At 51.4% G+C, this 16,812-nt stretch overlaps 2 protein-coding genes across 12 annotated transcripts in view; one reads left to right on the plus strand and one right to left on the minus strand.

Moving 5' to 3' along the window:
- TTC19 (tetratricopeptide repeat domain 19) overlaps positions 1–13,495 on the minus strand; it is a 97,640-nt gene extending 84,145 nt beyond the window's left edge. For 3 of the 6 annotated variants that reach the window (XM_073565359.1, XM_073565358.1, XM_073565360.1), the window contains exons 1-2: positions 13,204–13,495; positions 3,040–3,131 (exon numbers count right to left, since the gene is read on the minus strand). In XM_073565359.1, the coding sequence (XP_073421460.1) occupies positions 3,040–3,131; positions 13,204–13,480 (369 nt within the window). In that variant the 5' untranslated portion in view covers positions 13,481–13,495. Of the gene's footprint in view, positions 1–3,039; positions 3,132–13,045; positions 13,076–13,203 lie in introns of those variants that run through there. The other 3 variants (XM_073565361.1, XM_073565364.1, XM_073565363.1) reach the window with 3 other exon arrangements.
- The window catches only part of ZSWIM7 (zinc finger SWIM-type containing 7), a 132,980-nt gene continuing 129,606 nt past the window's right edge, over positions 13,439–16,812 (plus strand). Inside the window, exon 1 of one of the 6 annotated variants that reach the window (XM_073565371.1) lies at positions 13,439–13,559. Coding sequence is in view for 2 of the 6 variants with exons in the window: in XM_073565366.1 (XP_073421467.1) it covers positions 14,053–14,110 (58 nt within the window). In the remaining 4 variants the exon portion in view is untranslated. Of the gene's footprint in view, positions 13,691–13,745; positions 13,878–13,954; positions 14,111–16,812 lie in introns of those variants that run through there. The other 5 variants (XM_073565367.1, XM_073565370.1, XM_073565369.1 and 2 more) reach the window with 5 other exon arrangements.

Below are 16,812 nucleotides of genomic sequence, written 5' to 3' on the forward strand. Positions count from 1 at the left end.
GGGACTCTCCCTTTTTTAAAATGTGTCTCCTGCAGGAAAACTATACTAGACTTCTTTAAATGCAAAAGATTCATTACTTGGCTTCTCTTACTCGGGGAGCGTAAGCCCTTTACATTATACGAGGCCACTGTCATAGTGGCGAAGTTCACCTTATCACCCATAGTTTGGTAAAGGAAGTAATAATAAAGATTCCTCTGTCATCAAACCACCGAAATTAAAAAAAAACAAAGAGATGAAAAAAATAACAAAAAATCTAAAAATTATTAAGATAAAACAAGAGAAATATAACAAGAACCAACTACCTGTCTGTAGCAGAGGTAGGGGGTCAAACATACCTCCCATAACAGAGCAGGAAATAACATTTTTGACACACGAGTGGCACATGTTAACTTATACGGCAATTGAATGATATCAACACCTGAGTAAATGTCAAACTTAGCAAGCTAAAATAAGATAGAACATGTCCGAGTGGACCGAGGGGTCCGGCTCCAGTATTGGAAAAATGCAACCGAGAGAAGCACAAGAAAGCTCAGGGGGGTATCTCCTTTTCCATTCCAGATTTCCCTCTTTTAGGAGTCAAGCGTTTCTTTCCTAAGACCCAGTCACCCTGCCCTCCAGTAAAAGCATGTACAGGGGGAGGTGTGCGATGATCCATGTCCAGAGGTAGCCAGGAAGGAATATCCATAGGGGCAATGCCAAAAGCGTCCCATGTTTTGGTTAAATCTTCAGGGGTCCGAACCATTATTTGCCTACCATCTCCTTGTATAGATATACCAAACGGAAACAGCCATTTATATAAGATTTTACGTAAGCGTAACACCTCCAGGAGGGGCCTTAGGACTCTTCTTTTTGCAAGGGTTGACGGCGCAACGTCCTGATAAAGATGAATAGCAGATCCCTCATAAGAAAGATTTTCAATGTCTCTTGAGGCAGACAAAATAGCATTGGTATCCAAATAGCTCAATAGGCCGCAAATCACATCACTCGGAGGTTCCGTTGGCTTCGGCTTTGGTCTAAGTGATCTATGCACCCTTTCTATTACAATTCGATCACATGTTTCTTGTGGGATTAAGAGGGCGAAGATCTTCTTCGTAGATTTTACTAATATTTCTGTGGAAACACTTTCAGGCAAGCCTTTTAGCCGTATGTTCTTCCTACGACTCCGATTTTCCTGATCCTCGAGGGCCAGAAAAGAGTTGTTAAGCTGTGCTCTGTGGTAGTCTAGATGCTCTCTCATGGCATTGGAGTGGCTAATGATAGAGGACTGAGAGGACTCCAAAGACTCCACTCTATTACCAATGTGTAGCAAGTCCGCTCTCATACCAGATATCTCATTAACTAATGGTTTTATAGCTTGTGCTAATAATTTTTTAAAAAACGATCTAGAAAGTTTCCCAGAGTCTGATTGAGTGACATCGCTGCCTGAAGCATCATCACTGGAGTCTGAGTCCTCGACATGCTCCTCCTCCACAACCTCTGCAGGGAGCCTTTTAGCATTAGGCTTAGACGAAGCAGATTTATTTTTCAAAAATTTATCCATTTCACCCTGTTTGCTTCGATACGCCTCTGCAGCCAACGGTTTTGCACGCTCTTTGTTAGTTTTGACCATTTTGCTTAATTGGAGCGTGCCTTTAATTTACCACCCGTGCGTCAAGAAAAGTCTAGTAGAGCATTTTTCTATATGAAAATAACCCCATGTAACTTGGAGGGCGAGGGGTTAATATATGGAAACATCCGTGGGGATCTGCTGGAGTCGGTAGGGACAGGGTAACGCCAACTCCCCACCGCGGCGCTTCAGAAAAGACACAATGTCCTCCTCACCAAGGTCGCATAAATCTGCAGACAGCAGCACCTCTATGTGGGGAGAGCGATATCCCCGGCTCCAAAAACAACTCAGTCCCTGGGAAATGTCTCAGCAAAACAGGGGGCCGTCAACAACCCATCTGGCCCAGAGCCAGCACCTTCCTCCACCGCACGTAGCGATAGTAATCCCCGCAGGCCCCACAGACAGCTCACCGGGGGCTCCCTCTCACCGCCTTTTGCTCCAACGGGCGAGACCGCTCCTTATTCCGCGGTCTCACGCCTCTATCGAGGGCCTCCTGCGGTCCGGTTTCCAGGCCTTGTGCTCAGGGAGATGTAAAGATGGTGCCCGTCTCCCTCCAGCGCTGCAGCACCCTCCACGAGGCCGTTCTGCGCTCCGGTGTCACGGCGGAGAGCAGCAGCCCCTCTCTTCTCCCCACCGCCCCTCACCTTCTTCTCCAAGCCCGGGGCACTCTAAAATTCGTTTTTGCCACTTTCGTCCAGGCCAAATAAGACAATTTTTTGGCTGGAAGCGGGAGCTGCCATAAGACACGTCCTCCCTGTGTGAGATCCAGGCCACGCCCCCCGTGGTGACGTGTTTCTATTATACTTGTTCCTCTCCTGGTTTTGGCTTATAGTAGCTGATATAAAATACAGACCAAATACTGAACGTGTGAACGTGGCCTTATTGTGATTGCTGGGTCCTGTGTTATGAGCTGTGTATAGAGCTGTTACCGGTCATTCTAACCCTGCCGCCATTGATAATTGAGCCGGCTGTTAACACGTCCTCAAAAAGACAGGAAGGAAGAGTCTAAAAAGCCCCAGCAGCCAGTGTGAAAAGTGCAAGATAACCATTTTTTTAATATAAATTGTGATATGAAATAAAAAAAAATACATGCAACATAAAAACCTGACTTAAACAATAGGTTGTTTTCTGATGACACCTTTCCTTTAAGGAAGGGAACTATAATGGAAGTTGTTCATGCGACACATTCTTGCCACGGATTGCCTGCTTTTGCTAGAGGCCAATTTTACCAACACAAATAGTCAGCTAATCCATCCTGTGGGGAATTACACAAATACATGGAAAATCTACAGTAAAAGCCTCATGTACGATGCTTGCTACAGGCTCACCAGGAATTACTGGCTTGTCCAAAAAATGTTGCGAGTTTTCGAAGTATTTTACGCCAGTTTTCTGATTAATCATTCTGATATACAATTTTCTTTCTCGTACCTTACCTTAGCTTTCTTCAAATGATAAACGATATTTTCTTCTGCTAGTGTAAGTTCTTCATCCTTGTCTTCCTCAAGTTTAGAGAAGAGAGAAAACGCTGTAAATCAATGCAAATGGGAAAGTTACTGCAATGCAAAAGTTTGGGCTACTTTGACAATACGTAGAACATGAAAACTCCAGGACGCCCTGATAATAAGTGATCCTAAAGTCCAAATATCCAGCATGTCCTCAGTGGGCTCAAATGTCACCTTTAATTGCGTTATACAATGCTCAAATTTGCTTAAGGGCTCACTCACACACTGTAATTGTGGATGAGCGCAATGCAGAGATTTTTTTTTTATTTTCTCTGAACCTGAGTATTTTGCAGTCTTTATGATTAGAGAGTGCCGAGTTTCAGTATTTGTAAGCCAAAACCAGGAGTGGGTGATAAATACAGAAGTGGTGATGGGTTTCTATTACACATTTTTAGGACTGCTCCACTCCTGGTTTTGGCAAATACTGATGTAAAATACTGACGTGTGACCGTGGCGCAAGACTTCTTAAAATTTCATACACAGAGCTGCTACTGCAAAACGCAGCGGATGGAAAAGATGGATTTTTGGTTCTTACCGTAAAATCTCTTTCTTGGAGCCTTCATTGGGGGACACAGAATACCATGGGTGTATGCTGCTGCTGCTAGGAGGCTGACACTATGCAAAACAAGAAAATTAGCTCCTCCCCGGCAGTATACACCCACCGACAGGCACTAGGCACCTCAGTTGGTGAGAAAGCAGTAGGAGAAGCAACGGAAACTCTCTAAACATATGTACCAAACCAACAGGGGACTCAAAGACCCAACACGGTACAATTTAAACAGGGAGGGTGCTGTGTCCCCCAATGAAGGCTCCAAGAAAGAGATTTTACGGTAAGAACCAAAAATCCATCTTTCTTTATCGCCTTATTGGGGGACACAGAATACCATGGGACGTTCCAAAGCGGTCCCAAGGGCGGGAACAGCAATAAGGAACGAAAGAACAAGAAAGGCTTAGGTCGGCCGGTTCGCCACCGCCGCCTGCAGAACCTTCCTACCAACAACTGCATCAGACGAGGCCTGGGTATGAACCCTGTAGAACCTCGCAAATGTATGCAAGGACGACCAGGTCGCGGCCCTGCAAAGTTGCAGAGCCGAAGCCTGGTGTCGAACGGCCCACGAAGCTGCCACAGCCCGGGTGGAGTGAGCTCTCACTCCCGGAGGGAGCCGTTTTTCCTGAAGTCGGTATGCTTCCTGAATGGTAGAACGAATCCAGCGAGCGATCGTGGATTTGGATGCCGGAAGCCCTTTCCTGTGACCTTCAGAGATGACCAGCAATGAATCGGATTGACGAAGTGAAGCGGTCCTAGCGAGGTAGACACGCAAGGCTCTAACAACATCCAGCTTGTGGAGTGACCTCTCAAGAGGGTGAGAAGGAGCCGGACAAAACGATGGAAGAACGATATCCTCGTTGATGTGAAAGGAGGAAACCACCTTTGGCAGGAAGGAAGGAACGGGCCTGAGGACGACTTTATCCTGATGGAGCACCAGATAAGGAGAACGGCATGACAAGGCCGCTAACTCAGAAACTCTTCTGATGGATGTAATGGCGATCAAAAAGGACACCTTCCATGACAGAAGTGACAAAGGAATGTCCTGGATGGGTTCAAACGGCGCCTTTTGGAGAGCGCCAAGAACGAGATTGAGATCCCACGGTTCTATTGGAGAATGATGAGGAGGAGCCACATGAGCGACTCCTTGGAGAAACGTCTTAACCTGCGGTAAGGAAGCGAGCTCTCTTTGAAAGAGGATAGACAAGGCAGAAACCTGGCCCTTCAGGGTACTGAGAGACAGACCCGAATCTAAGCCAGACTGGAGAAAACCCAGTATGGACGGAATGGAAAAGGCCATTGGAAAAACTTTTTTATCGTCGCACCAACGGAAAAAAGCCTTCCAACACCTGTGGTAAATGCGGGAAGAGGCTGGCTTCCTGGCTTGGATCATCGTCTGAATCACCTGGCTAGAAAAACCTGATTCTCTTAGGATTGCGGCCTCAACGGCCATGCCGTTAAATTCAGAGACCGAGAATTCTCGTGGTAAAGGGGGCCTTGCGAGAGAAGATCCGGACGGACTGGAAGTCTCCAGGGAACGTCCGCGAGCATGTTCACCAGTTCCGCATACCAAGGCCGTCTCGGCCAGTCTGGAGCCACAAGAATTACTGGAACGCCTTCCGATTTTATCTTCTTGACCACTCTTGGGATCAGGGCAAGGGGAGGAAACAGGTAAGGGAGTTGGAACTGGGACCACGGAATTACTAGGGCGTCGCAAGCGACGGCTAGAGGGTCCCTGGACCTGGCTACGAAGCGCGGAACTTTGTGGTTCATCCGAGATGCCATGAGGTCGACGTCCGGAGAACCCCAGCGCTTGCATATCTGATCGAAGACAGAGGGATGGAGAGACCATTCGCCTGACGCTAGGCCTTGATGACTCAGAAAGTCGGCTGCCCAGTTTTCCACCCCTGGAATGTGAACGGCGGAGATTGCTGGGACGTAACGTTCTGCCCAGCGCAGAATCCTGGCCACTTCTGACATGACTTGGTGGCTGCGCGTGCCGCCCTGATGGTTTATGTACGCCACAGCCGTGGCGTTGTCCGACTGAATGCGGATCGGCTTGCCGACGAGAAGGGGTTGCCAGCGAAGAAGGGCCAGAAAGATTGCTCTGATCTAGAGCAGATTGATAGGAAGAGCTTCCTGAGGGTTCCAGTGTCCTTGAGCCGTCCTCTGATGAAAAACCGCTCCCCAACCCAGGAGGCTGGCGTCGGTGGTGATGACTTGCCACCGAAGCGGGAGGAAGGACCTCCCTTGGAGGACTGATGTAGACATCGTCCACCAATTGAGGGATTGCCTCACTTTGAGAGGGAGAACAATTGGCCGGTCTAAGGACCTCGTCGTCTTGTCCCAGGCTGAAAGGAGGGACAGCTGAAGAGGACGAAGGTGAAACTGTGCAAAGGGCACTGCGTCCAAGGAAGCTACCATCTTCCCCAGAACTTTCATGCAGAATCGAAGGGGAATGGGCGTTGGCCGTTTGAGGGCTCGAATCCCTTTGAACAGAGCCGCAAATTTTTCCCTCGGAAGAAACACCCGGGCCAGGTTCGTGTCGAACTCCATGCCTAAAAAGGTCAGACGCTGAGTGGGGCTGAGGACGGACTTTTCTTTGTTGACTAACCATCCGAGACGGTCGAGAGTATCCAGGGTTATCTGAAGACTTAGGAGACAGTCTTGACGAGACGAGCCCTTGATTAAGAGGTCGTCCAGATAAGGAATGATGAGAATCCCTCTGGATCGAAGGATGGCCATGACCGTCGCCATCACTTTCATGAAAACACGGGGAGCGGAGGCTAGGCCGAAAGGGAGAGCCGTGAACTGGTAATGATCGTCCTGAATCGCAAACCTGAGATATTTTTGATGCTGCAAGCAAACAGGGATGTGAAGATAGGCATCCCGTATGTCCACAGAACAGAGAAATTCTCCGGGCTCCATTGAGGCTATCACCGATCGAAGAGACTCCATTTTGAAGTGAAGAATCTTCACGTGGCGATTGAGCAATTTGAGGTCCAGGATTGGCCGCAGGGAGCCGTCTTTCTTCGGGACTACGAACAGATTTGAGTAGAACCCTGAAAACCGTTCGTCTGAGGGAACGGGATCACTCCGGCGGAAAGAAGGGAGGAGACGGCCTGAAAGAATCCTGGAATGTGGGACCGTTGTCTTGGAGGACGAGACAGGAAAAAACGCCTGTCTGGCAGGGAAGAAAATTCGATCTTGTAACCGGATGCGATGATTACCCTGACCCAAGCGTCGTCGACAACCAAGCGTCCACGAAAAAGGAAAGTCTGCCTCCCACCCTGGAAAAACTTCCAGGTGGGGGTGCCCCGTCACTTGGAGGCAAACCTACTGGAACGGGCACCTGAGGACCTAGAGTATTGTCCTCTAGATCTCCAGCGGGGAGCGGGCTTGTAAGAAGGTTTCTTCTGTTCTCGCTCCCTAGATGCGGAAGGACGCTCTTGCTGGACAGATCTCTCTGTGGACGAGAACGGGCGAAAAGGCCTAAAGGGCCGAAAACCCTTTCTATTAAAAATACGTCTTGGTCGAGACTGGGGGAGAGAAGTACTTTTACCCCCAGTGGCATCGGAAATTATTTGATCCAGCTTGGCCCCAAAGAGCCTAGAACCATGGAAGGGTAGATTGGTGAGCGACTTTTTTGAGGTGGTATCCGCATTCCATGACTTTAACCAAAGAACTCGGCGTACAGCTAGTATATTGCTGTTAGCCCTAGCTACGCAACCGGCCGCATCTAAGGAGGCGGCTAAAAGGTATTTACCCGCGTGATTAATTTGATCTGCTAGATCTGCCAGCTCGTCCAGGGGAGCTGCCGCTAAGATGCCCCTGCGAAGAATTTTTGCCCAAGCCGAAATGACTTTAGCTACCCAGGAGGAGGCGAAAATAGGGCAGAGGGAGGCACCGGAGGCCTCAAAGATAGACTTCGCCAAAGATTCTAACTGCCTGTCTGTCGGATCCTTAAGCGATGCACCGTCTGGAAGGGACAGAACTGTCTTAGAGGCTATGCGAGAAACGGGAGGGTCCACTTCAGGGGCTTTGGTCCATTTAGAAAGCAAATCAGCCTCAAATGGGTACAGGACATCTAAATACCTGCGGCCCGAAAAGCGTTGCTCAGGGTGCTCCCAATGTTTGGCTAGAGTAGTATCAAACTCGTTGTGGTTTGGAAAAGTTTTAGAAGGAGGTCTTGAACGTTTAAATGGAACAGAACATTCCTGAGGAAGGGGCTTGTTCTGCTTAATCTCCAGGGTTTGGAAAATAGCTGAAAGAAGACTATCGACCATATTTCGTGTTTTAGACATGTCATCTGCTTCTGAACTAGATCCTGATTGTGGATCGTCGTCTGACCTAAGGTAGTCCGCTGAAGGAGACGGACACCTGGGTGAAGCAGACGGACCTAGCGAACTGGAAGACGAGCCCGATAGGAGACGCTTCCTGGACATCCTATTCGGCCTGTCCCTCTGAAGGTCGCGGTCAGGAGCGGACGACTCACCCTGAGAGGCGGTCGGAGCAGCGGTGGCTGAAGATAGCTGAGGCAAACGTTCTAGGACCTGGACCAGGGACTGAGAGACTTTGGTCAGATCGGATACCGACTGAGACATAGCTACGGCCCATTCTGGGAGAGGGGAAGTGCCCCCATCACGGGAATCTGTGTGCTCCTGAGAGGCCGACATAGCTGAAGGACTGCAGGATGGGCAGAAAGGCGAAGGCTGACCCGAAGCCCACTTCCTTTTACAGCGCGCACAGGCGCGGTGGGCCTGAAACAGAGCTCCCCTGCAGGGTTGGGCATAAGGGAAACTGCGCTGAATGGCCGCGGGAATAGGGGAAAGAACTGCGGAGGAGGGCTAATATCTCTGCATAGAGCAGAGCCTACCTAGTGCCGGCGAGCAGCAGAAACGCTGAAGTGTCCCCCAAGCAGCGCAGAAAGGCAGGACCGAAGAAACAGGAAATGCCTGATGAGGTGAGCGGTGGGCGGAGCTTAGCAGCTGAGCCGCAATTGGAGCTGGCATGAAGGAAGGGAACAAGGAGCCCTGTGATGGGCTAAAAAAGGCGCGAGGACAGCGCGCTCAGAAGGAGGAGGCGCCCTGAGAGTGGAGCTGAACTGAAAGTGAAAGTTAAAACCGGCGCCGCAGCCCCGTGATTAAATCGCCCGGGAAGGAGAAAGTCCCTGTAATGGAGGTACTGGGCGTGCAGGAGAGCTGTGGAAAACCATGGCCAGCTGTGAAAACAGGGAGAAAAACCCCTGTATTCAGCTCTTTAATATGAGTGGAGAGGCGCGCGGCTGGTGAGAGCGGCGCGCGGCTGGTGAGAGCGGCGCCCGTCAGGCAGGGAGAGGGGCGGGAAATTCAAACAGTCTGGTGATGTCCAGTTCCCCACCAATGTGCCTCTTGGGAATGCTGCGGGCTGGAGGGATCGTACAGGCACCTACCTGACGTCCCTGAAGAGGATGACCACAGGAACCTCTCACAAGGGTAGTGGCAAGTCGCTGGCCGCTGTCCTCTGTACCCGCATTCTGCAGAAGACGGCATTAACCTCTTGATGGCGAGGAAAATCTTGCGATCGCCGTCTTCCTCTCAGCCCTGTCCCGAGAGAGGGGTGAGGAGGGGGATTTTGGCAAGGACCAGCCACCTGTCCACATCCCATAGCACCCGGAGGTGATATGGGAAAAAGTCCTGCCAGCGCACTGAGAGTTGCGATGTGGGATCACCACACTGCTCGCTCAGCCGCCTGATATGGGAAAGCAGAGTGAACTTTCACCCTGTTTCCCGACTCGAATCTGCAAAACAAAAGACAAGAGAATTAAAAAGTTCCACTAGAACACCTAAGGAAAGAAAGGTTAATTGTGGATCTGGGAAGATCCCGGTCCGCCTCCTACAGACACTAAGCACAAACTGAGGTGCCTAGTGCCTGTCGGTGGGTGTATACTGCCGGGGAGGAGCTAATTTTCTTGTTTTGCATAGTGTCAGCCTCCTAGCAGCAGCAGCATACACCCATGGTATTCTGTGTCCCCCAATAAGGTGATAAAGAAATCTGCTGTTTTTTTTGGGATCGTATCCTGAAGCCAAATTCAGACATCCATATTTCACCGTCCAAATTACAAACCTCAACTCCAGGACTGACTGCGGATCTCCCGACCCAAACTCATCAGCCCTATATATGCCCATAGCAGTAAACCTGTGGCCAGACCCTAAAGTATGTGTTTATGGTGGTCACACAGAAAGTTTTCTTTTATTGCAGTTTTAGTGGTGAAACCTGGATTTATTCTCCTCATTTTTGCTGCATCCACTTTTGCCTTAAAAAAAATAAACAGTATCAAAAATGGCAGTGATTCCCTTAAAAAAAAAACACATTTTTCTTGGTGATGTTTTACTACACGACCTGCTGCAGTGGCATGGCGTTTGTATTTTGCACCGATCCATCTACCCCGTGGCCACAGTCCGCACTCCCCGAGTACTGTCCACCGGTTCAGTACTACTCTCCTTTTCCCCTAAGCACTTGTACTGCATTAAAAAAATACTACTGGAATTATAATTTGCCATTTGGCCCTTCAGCCTTCAAATGTTAGTAAAAAGCTAAATCTACCAACTCCAACAAAATCAACACCGACTCCACAGCCCTGGCTACAAATATTACTCCAGTGCCCATCTGGAGCAAGATTTGGGATAAGGCACAGACACACCGGATGCATTAAGGAGTGTGCACCTCTTAATAAATCAGGAGCATCTCACTCCAGCACGCACCCTCAAGAATGGCGTGGACACTCGGGGCCCTAGTGTGTGACCAAAGGACTATCTGCTGTATTTTGACATGTGAGAGGAAACATTTATTCACACACTAGAGGTTTATTGTCGGTTTACATACTGAGAGCTTTATTATCTCTGTTGCTGCCTATGCAGAGTGCGGCCGCCAATGACAAACTTATCTAGACTCCTGTGCACAGCTTCAAGGAGAGATGACGTGTGACAACTGAGTGCACTGTGAAGGGGTTAATCTGTGGCTGAGCTTAGGGAAGGGGTTAATTTGTCAACCACGCTAAATGCAGTGGGAAGGGGATAATCTGTCGGTAGCACTCGTAGAAGGGGTTAATCTGTCAGTAGCACTCGTAGAAGGGGTTAATCTGTCGGCAGCGCTCGTACAAGGGGTTAATCTGTCGGCAGCGCTAGTAGAAGGGGGTTAATCTGTCGGCAGCGCTCGTAGAAGGGGGTTAATCTGTCGGCAGCGCTCGTAGAAGGGGATAATCTGTCGGCAGCGCTCGTAGAAGGGGATAATCTGTCGGCAGCGCTCGTACAAGGGGTTAATCTGTCGGCAGCGCTCGTACAAGGGGTTAATCTGTCGGCAGCGCTCGTACAAGGGGTTAATCTGTCGGCAGCGCTCGTACAAGGGGTTAATCTGTCGGCAGCGCTCGTACAAGGGGTTAATCTGTCGGCAGCGCTCGTACAAGGGGTTAATCTGTCGGCAGCGCTCGTACAAGGGGTTAATCTGTCGGCAGCGCTCGTACAAGGGGTTAATCTGTCGGCAGCGCTCGTACAAGGGGTTAATCTGTCGGCAGCGCTCGTACAAGGGGTTATTCTGTCGGCAGCGCTCGTACAAGGGGTTAATCTGTCGGCAGCGCTCGTACAAGGGGTTAATCTGTCGGCAGCGCTCGTACAAGGGGTTAATCTGTCGGCAGCGCTCGTACAAGGGGTTAATCTGTCGGCAGCGCTCGTAGAAGGGTGTTAATCTGTCGGCAGCGCTAGTAGAAGGGTGTTAATCTGTCGGCAGCGCTAGTAGAAGGGTGTTAATCTGTCGGCAGCGCTAGTAGAAGGGTGTTAATCTGTCGGCAGCGCTAGTAGAAGGGTGTTAATCTGTCGGCAGCGCTAGTAGAAGGGTGTTAATCTGTCGGCAGCGCTAGTAGAAGGGTGTTAATCTGTCAGCAGCGCTAGTAGAAGGGTGTTAATCTGTCGGCAGCGCTAGTAGAAGGGTGTTAATCTGTCGGCAGCGCTAGTAGAAGGGTGTTAATCTGTCGGCAGCGCTCGTACAAGGGGTTAATCTGTCGGCAGCGCTCGTACAAGGGGTTAATCTGTCGGCAGCGCTCGTACAAGGGGTTAATCTGTCGGCAGCGCTCGTACAAGGGGTTAATCTGTCGGCAGCGCTCGTACAAGGGGTTAATCTGTCGGCAGCGCTCGTAGAAGGGTGTTAATCTGTCGGCAGCGCTAGTAGAAGGGTGTTAATCTGTCGGCAGCGCTAGTAGAAGGGTGTTAATCTGTCGGCAGCGCTAGTAGAAGGGTGTTAATCTGTCGGCAGCGCTAGTAGAAGGGTGTTAATCTGTCGGCAGCGCTAGTAGAAGGGTGTTAATCTGTCGGCAGCGCTAGTAGAAGGGTGTTAATCTGTCGGCAGCGCTAGTAGAAGGGTGTTAATCTGTCGGCAGCGCTCGTAGAAGGGGTTAATCTGTCGGCAGCGCTCGTAGAAGGGGTTAATCTGTCGGCAGCGCTCGTAGAAGGGGTTAATCTGTCGGCAGCGCTCGTAGAAGGGGTTAATCTGTCGGCAGCGCTCGTAGAAGGGGTTAATCTGTCGGCAGCGCTCGTAGAAGGGGTTAATCTGTCGGCAGCGCTCGTAGAAGGGGTTAATCTGTCGGCAGCGCTCGTAGAAGGGGTTAATCTGTCGGCAGCGCTCGTAGAAGGGGTTAATCTGTCGGCAGCGCTCGTAGAAGGGGTTAATCTGTCGGCAGCGCTCGTAGAAGGGGTTAATCTGTCGGCAGCGCTCGTAGAAGGGGTTAATCTGTCGGCAGCGCTCGTAGAAGGGGTTAATCTGTCGGCAGCGCTCGTAGAAGGGGTTAATCTGTCGGCAGCGCTCGTAGAAGGGGTTAATCTGTCGGCAGCGCTCGTAGAAGGGGTTAATCTGTCGGCAGCGCTCGTAGAAGGGGTTAATCTGTCGGCAGCGCTCGTAGAAGGGGTTAATCTGTCGGCAGCGCTCGTAGAGGGGGTTAATCTGTCGGCAGCGCTCGTAGAAGGGGTTAATCTGTCGGCAGCGCTCGTAGAAGGGGTTAATCTGTCGGCAGCGCTCGTAGAAGGGGTTAATCTGTCGGCAGCGCTCGTAGAAGGGGTTAATCTGTCGGCAGCGCTCGTAGAAGGGGTTAATCTGTCGGCAGCGCTCGTAGAAGGGGTTAATCTGTCGGCAGCGCTCGTAGAAGGGGTTAATCTGTCGGCAGCGCTCGTAGACGGGGTTAATCTGTCGGCAGCGCTCGTAGAAGGGGTTAATCTGTCGGCAGCGCTCGTAGAAGGGGTTAATCTGTCGGCAGCGCTCGTAGAAGGGGTTAATCTGTCGGCAGCGCTCGTAGAAGGGGTTAATCTGTCGGCAGCGCTCGTAGAAGGGGTTAATCTGTCGGCAGCGCTCGTAGAAGGGGTTAACCTGGCGGCTTTTTCCTGCAGATGCTGCACATGAAGCGATTGGCAGAGCCGCGGGGACAGGTGGGTGCAGCCCCAGCCGTTACACCTCGGGTGCACTCTGCTCTGGAGGACATGACGCAGCCGTGTATACGGTCACATGTGGCCACGGTGGGGCCTCACCTGCAGCGCTCAGGAGGATGACGGGAGGACGGCAGCTGCTCTTGTACGCCCCATCCCGCCGCCCTGAGTGCAGCCCACGTGACATACTGGGGGCCCCCGGCCTGGGAGCAGCAGGAGCCCCCCGGCATGCAGCCCGCCATGCTGGCCCCCGAGCACTCAGCCTGTGCACACCGCCGGCACACACCCGCCACACTGCCCTCACATACATCGTCCTGACTGTCATGTGACCGCTGCCAACCATCACGTGACAGCCGGCGGCCAATGAAATCCTATCCATGACGAGTTTTATAAGCGCCTGGGTATAGTGAGGAAGTACTGGAAGAGCAGCTCTGGGTGGACTCTTCCGCCCTCTGCAGGTCAGAATATAAAGTGGCGTAGTAATAAGCTATACAGTTCCTAGAATAGCATCTATCTCCTGCCACCTGGTGGACAGATGTGCTAACTGACGATGTGCTGACAGCCGACCCGTATTCTCTTTTATACAGTTGTAAGTAACGTAAATGTTATATACTAAAGAACTTCAAATCCCGAGATCCCTTGCGGTTCGGCAGGTCACATGACACATGGCTTTCCATACATGAAGTGCACGTGCCCTGAGCTCAGGTTTGCATTAAGTTGTAGGTGGCTGAACTACAACTCCCAGGGGGCACCGGCGCGGGCTGTTGGCAGATCATGTGAGAGCCAGTGTGTGTGACAGATAGGAGCTGGGGATGATGGGGAGTGAATGAGGAGGCTCACTAATGGGAAGAGGCGGCGGGTGGGAGGCCCGTAGGGATCTGGTTAGTGGCCCTGGGCTACCAATATGGCTGAAGGACCGCGGGGCCCTGCAAAGTGTCATCATGAGGACTTATGGTTCCCGGCGGATTGTCCCCATCAGTCGCACTAGAGATATCATACAGGAAAGCTAGTGGGTATCCCACAGTGTTCTGGGTGGTGGCGGAAAGCTAGTGGGTATCCCACAGTGTTCTGGGTGGTGGCGGAAAGCTAGTGGGTATCCCACAGTGTTCTGGGTGGTGGCGGAAAGCTAGTGGGTATCCCACAGTGTTCTGGGTGGTGGCAGAAAGCTAGTGGGTATCCCACAGTGTTCTGGGTGGTGGCGGAAAGCTAGTGGGTATCCCACAGTGTTCTGGGTGGGGGCGGAAAGCTAGTGGGTATCCCACAGTGTTCTGGGTGGTGGCGGAAAGCTAGTGGGTATCCCACAGTGTTCTGGGTGGTGGCGGAAAGCTAGTGGGTATCCCACAGTGTTCTGGGTGGTGGCGGAAAGCTAGTGGGTATCCCACAGTGTTCTGGGTGGTGGCGGAAAGCTAGTGGGTATCCCACAGTGTTCTGGGTGGTGGCGGAAAGCTAGTGGGTATTCCACAGTGTTCTGGGTGGTGGCGGAAAGCTAGTGGGTATCCCACAGTGTTCTGGGTGGTGGCAGAAAGCTAGTGGGTATCCCACAGTGTTCTGGGTGGGGGCGGAAAGCTAGTGGCTATCCCACAGTGTTCTGGGTGGTGGCGGAAAGCTAGTGGGTATCCCACAGTGTTCTGGGTGGGGGCGGTAAGCTAGTGGGTATCCCACAGTGTTCTGGGTGGAGGTGGAAAGCTAGTGGGTATCCCACAGTGTTCTGGGTGGTGGCGGAAAGCTAGTGGGTATCCCACAGTATTCTGGGTGGTGGCGGAAAGCTAGTGGGTATCCCACAGTGTTCTGGGTGGTGGCAGAAAGCTAGTGGGTATCCCACAGTGTTCTGGGTGGTGGCAGAAAGCTAGTGGGTATCCCACAGTGTTCTGGGTGGTGGCAGAAAGCTAGTGGGTATCCCACAGTGTTCTGGGTGGTGGCAGAAAGCTAGTGGGTATCCCACAGTGTTCTGGGTGGGGGCGGAAAGCTAGTGGCTATCCCACAGTGTTCTGGGTGGGGGCGGAAAGCTAGTGGCTATCCCACAGTGTTCTGGGTGGGGGCGGAAAGCTAGTGGCTATCCCACAGTGTTCTGGGTGGGGGCGGTAAGCTAGTGGGTATCCCACAGTGTTCTGGGTGGAGGTGGAAAGCTAGTGGGTATCCCACAGTGTTCTGGGTGGTGGCGGAAAGCTAGTGGGTATCCCACAGTATTCTGGGTGGTGGCGGAAAGCTAGTGGGTATCCCACAGTGTTCTGGGTGGTGGCAGAAAGCTAGTGGGTATCCCACAGTGTTCTGGGTGGTGGCAGAAAGCTAGTGGGTATCCCACAGTGTTCTGGGTGGTGGCAGAAAGCTAGTGGCTATCCCACAGTGTTCTGGGTGGGGGCGGAAAGCTAGTGGCTATCCCACAGTGTTCTGGGTGGGGGCGGAAAGCTAGTGGCTATCCCACAGTGTTCTGGGTGGGGGCGGAAAGCTAGTGGCTATCCCACAGTGTTCTGGGTGGGGGCGGAAAGCTAGTGGCTATCCCACAGTGTTCTGGGTGGGGGCGGAAAGCTAGTGGGTATCCCACAGTGTTCTGGGTGGCGGCAGAAAGCTAGTGGGTATCCCACAATGTTCTGGGTGGTGGCGGAAAGCTAGTGGGTATCCCACAGTGTTCTGGGTGGTGGCGGAAAGCTAGTGGGTATCCCACAGTGTTCTGGGTGGCGGCAGAAAGCTAGTGGGTATCCCACAGTGTTCTGGGTGGTGGTGGAAAGCTAGTGGGTATCCCACAGTGTTGTGGGTGGGGGCGGAAAGCTAGTGGGTATCCCACAGTGTTCTGGGTGGCGGCAGAAAGCTAGTGGGTATCCCACAGTGTTCTGGGTGGTGGTGGAAAGCTAGTGGGTATCCCACAGTGTTCTGGGTGGTGGCGGAAAGCTAGTGGGTATCCCACAGTGTTGTGGGTGGCGGCGGCACAGCGACGTCCTGAAGGATTATTCCCAAAGAGTAATCATGACGGATAGTGGATAAGGGGAGCGACATCGGAGCAGGCGGAGACCCTGTGCGTCCCCCATTCAGGCCTCACATGGGGGGAATGTGATCTATTCCATCTCAGATCTATCATCTCCAGTAACCAAGCCATCCAGGGCTAGGTTTGTGTTCAGGGACCCTAATTCTGGATCTGCAAACACCATCTTTGGCGGGGGCAACCACAAAAATGTAACATCAACCCGAAGCATGGCAGTGTCCTATTTGGTGTGACCAGAATGGTGAAAATATGATTGGAAACATGGCGGTCATATTCTGAGAGGTTCCTGTGGCAAAATATGACCAAGTAGAATTAGGCCTTAGAATCATCCGTTTTTCTCAGACATGGAGAAAAAAAAAATCTTCACCGTCTCCTTTCTGACAGTCCGCGATAATCGGATCATACTCCAATGTCATGGAGTGCGATCTGATTTTTTTTTTTTCACAGACCCATTGATTTGCATTGCTGATTTGATCTGACAGTCAAATCAAAGTGAGACATGTCTCCGTGATTTTAATAATAATCTTTATTTTTATATAGCGCTAACATATTCCGCAGCGCTTTACAGTTTGCGCACATCATCACTGTCCCCGATGGGGCTCACAATCTAAATTCCCTATCAGTATGTCTTTGGAATGTGGGAGGAAACCGGAAAGCCCGGAGGAAACCCACGCAAACACGGGGAGAACATACAGACTCCTTGCAGATGTTGTCCTTGGTGGGATTCGAACCCA

This window comes from Dendrobates tinctorius, unplaced genomic scaffold, assembly GCF_039654945.1.
Source record: "Dendrobates tinctorius isolate UK_male_01 unplaced genomic scaffold, ASM3965494v1 ptg000016l, whole genome shotgun sequence".
Classification (NCBI taxonomy): Eukaryota; Metazoa; Chordata; class Amphibia; order Anura; family Dendrobatidae; genus Dendrobates; species Dendrobates tinctorius.